The following is a 2,576-nucleotide window of genomic DNA, read 5'->3' as shown; positions in this document are numbered from 1 at the left end:
GTAGGTAATTTATTTATTTATTTTGGTGAAAAATAATTTTTTCCTTTTCTTTTTTCTTGTAATTGATTTTTAAATTATTATTTTACACCCAATTGCCACATGTCCTATTTTAATTAGTCACCCTGCCACGTCATTCGCGAGTGGATGACACTCATTTTGCAATTTTAGCTGATTGCGAAAAAAGTGTCTAAATGAAACACCAGTTGTCCACTTGAGATGTCTAAATGGAATAAAGGTCACTTGAGGTGTTCAAGTGAAAGAACTGGACGACCACAGGGGGCTGGCGATGGGTTTGGCCTTTTAAATATTGTGTATTACAGTTCTACACGTGTGACATACATTGTAAAATACATTTAAGATCGAGATTTGACGTTATTATTTTTCACTCTTTATATTATGTATTATTTTCCGCCATTCAAATATATCTATTTAATTATGTTAATTATCTTATATAACGCAATCAAATAGCCAAATCGAAACAATGGAACAGAAAAGAGAAAAACCAAATCAAATTAAACCAAAGGTTATTTTGGTTCGGATTAGATTGTATCTTTTTTAAATCAAAACCTGAAAAACCGAAATCAAATCAAAAACCGAATGCACAACCCTACATCCAGCTAATGAATTTACTTACCCTAGCAGACAGGAATTCATAGGTACAAACTTCTCTACATAAGCAGCTCTTTTTTACAAACCTTTTCACACACCAAGTAGAATTCGCAAAAGCCAAAAACCTTCCATAATACATGTTTTATCAATAGTACTTATTTCAATTTTAGTTGCTTAATAAATTGGACGGCAAAGATAAAAGGGTAAAGAAAAAAAAAGAAAAAGAAACAACAATAAAACAAGGAATAATAGAAACTTCAAACTGTGAACACATTACTCCTGAAACTCAAGAAAAGCTAGCTTGTAATATTTCGTACACCAACCTAAATTCAATTAGGTCAGGAAACAGTACGGAAAAAAGCGGCATTCAATTGTACCCAACTACCAACCATACCTAGCTAATGAGCTTACACCTAGTTCTGGCTAGATCCGAATACTTAGTTACAAACTCCTCTATATAAAGAGCTCTTTCACAACCTTTATCAGACACACCAAGTAGAATTTGCAAGAACCAAACACTAGTCCATAGCACTCTTTTGTAGCAAATACATATTTAACATGGTGAAGGTAGCATTGTTGGTGGTCATATGCATGGCAGCAGTAGCTGCCCATGCAGAAGCAGCTATTTCGTGTGGACAGGTCGTTTCAAACCTAACACCATGCATCAACTACGTTACGAAAGGCGGTCCTCTTCCAGAAGCATGTTGCAGTGGGATTAAGACCCTCAACGGCCAAGCTACCACCACTCCTGATCGCCAGGCGGCTTGTAACTGTATTAAATCTGCTGCTGGAAGCATCAGCGGCATAAACTTCGGCATTGCTGCTAGTCTCCCTGGCAAATGTGGTGTCAACCTTCCCTACAAGATTAGCCCTTCCATTGACTGCTCCACGTACGTACTTTCTAATAACCTATATCTTAATTCTCTAGCTACTCCCCCTCTACCCTAACGATCCTCGCCAATGAAAGTTGAAAATTACCTTTTTTCTTAAATATAAAAATATATCATTATTTATGGAACATAGAAATAAGAAAATGGTCAACATAGATTGAAATTAATAGTAGAGGAAGTAATAAATCAAAATGCTTAGACCAACAGCCTAGGCCGCCACCGCTTATGTCAATTGAGCTTGATCCTTTATTAGTAGTACCTTATACTAAATCTATATATGTAAGAACGTTTACATCAATTTGCACAAATCTGTCAAACTATACGTCTGTTCTTTCCTTTTTATTTTTTAATTTCTCTTTTCTTAATTATTTGGTTGTTTATGAATGTCGCAGGGTGCAGTAAGAATTGTTCGGTAACTTATGCATGGTAGCAGGAGGCAAAAAATATAGGGCATACAAGATGGAATAAATAAGACTAGTGCTATTGGAGTAGATAGCTGATTAAGCTTCCGCAGCACTCTATAGTTACTGTTGTTCAGTCGTCTTTATGTTTTAGTAGTGGTGTGTGTGTGTTCACCATCTAGCTTCAAAGTGTGATCAAAAGATTGTTTCCATTTAATCTAATGATTATAATATATCCTGCTACTTCTGGTAATTGCTGCAATTGATATAATTCCTTTTTATCCGCTTATAGTTGCCTTTGCCAGTAATTAAGCTTCAACTATAATAGAGACGACAGGAGAAAGGGTAGAACCGTTAAGATAATAAGGGCAAAATCTGAACAAATTAAGATTATGCATATGAGAATAGTTTCAAATAAGTCTTGCAGCAATTTTTTTTTGGGGGGTAAATTGCAGTAAATTTCTATACACTATAGCAAGTATTTTTTATAAAAATTCCGTCGTATGGTGGCGTGTCCCTCCTAAGAGAATCAACACGGGAGTAGGATTAACATCCGTAACTCCTCTCAAGTTTTCTGTACAAAAGGAAACTCAAAAACTGTATCTCCTATAAGGGCAAAAATCAGTCAAACAATAGAGGAGAAAACAAAGGAGACCTTCTTTACAAATATTGGTTC

At 35.4% G+C, this 2,576-nt stretch overlaps 1 protein-coding gene across 1 annotated transcript; it reads left to right on the top strand.

Annotated features, from left to right (window-relative positions):
- Nucleotides 1–1,126: 1,126 nt before the first annotated feature.
- LOC132034216 (non-specific lipid-transfer protein-like) lies at nt 1,127–2,153 on the top strand. The gene is made up of 2 exons (XM_059424498.1): nt 1,127–1,499; nt 1,892–2,153. Exons 1-2 carry the CDS (start codon nt 1,168–1,170, stop codon nt 1,899–1,901), a joined length of 342 nt encoding a protein of 113 aa, XP_059280481.1. The 5' UTR covers nt 1,127–1,167; the 3' UTR covers nt 1,902–2,153.
- The last annotated feature ends 423 nt before the right edge of the window (nt 2,154–2,576 follow it).

This window comes from Lycium ferocissimum, chromosome 10, assembly GCF_029784015.1.
Source record: "Lycium ferocissimum isolate CSIRO_LF1 chromosome 10, AGI_CSIRO_Lferr_CH_V1, whole genome shotgun sequence".
Lineage (NCBI taxonomy): Eukaryota > Viridiplantae > Streptophyta > Magnoliopsida > Solanales > Solanaceae > Lycium > Lycium ferocissimum.
Note: the sequence above shows the minus strand (reverse complement) of the source record. Positions and strands in the feature narration are given on the sequence as shown.

Excerpts from the sequence above, each read along its gene's own strand:
- LOC132034216 (XM_059424498.1), top strand. The coding sequence starts at position 1,168 with ATGGTGAAGGTAGCATTGTTGGTGGTCATATGCATGGCAGCAGTAGCT.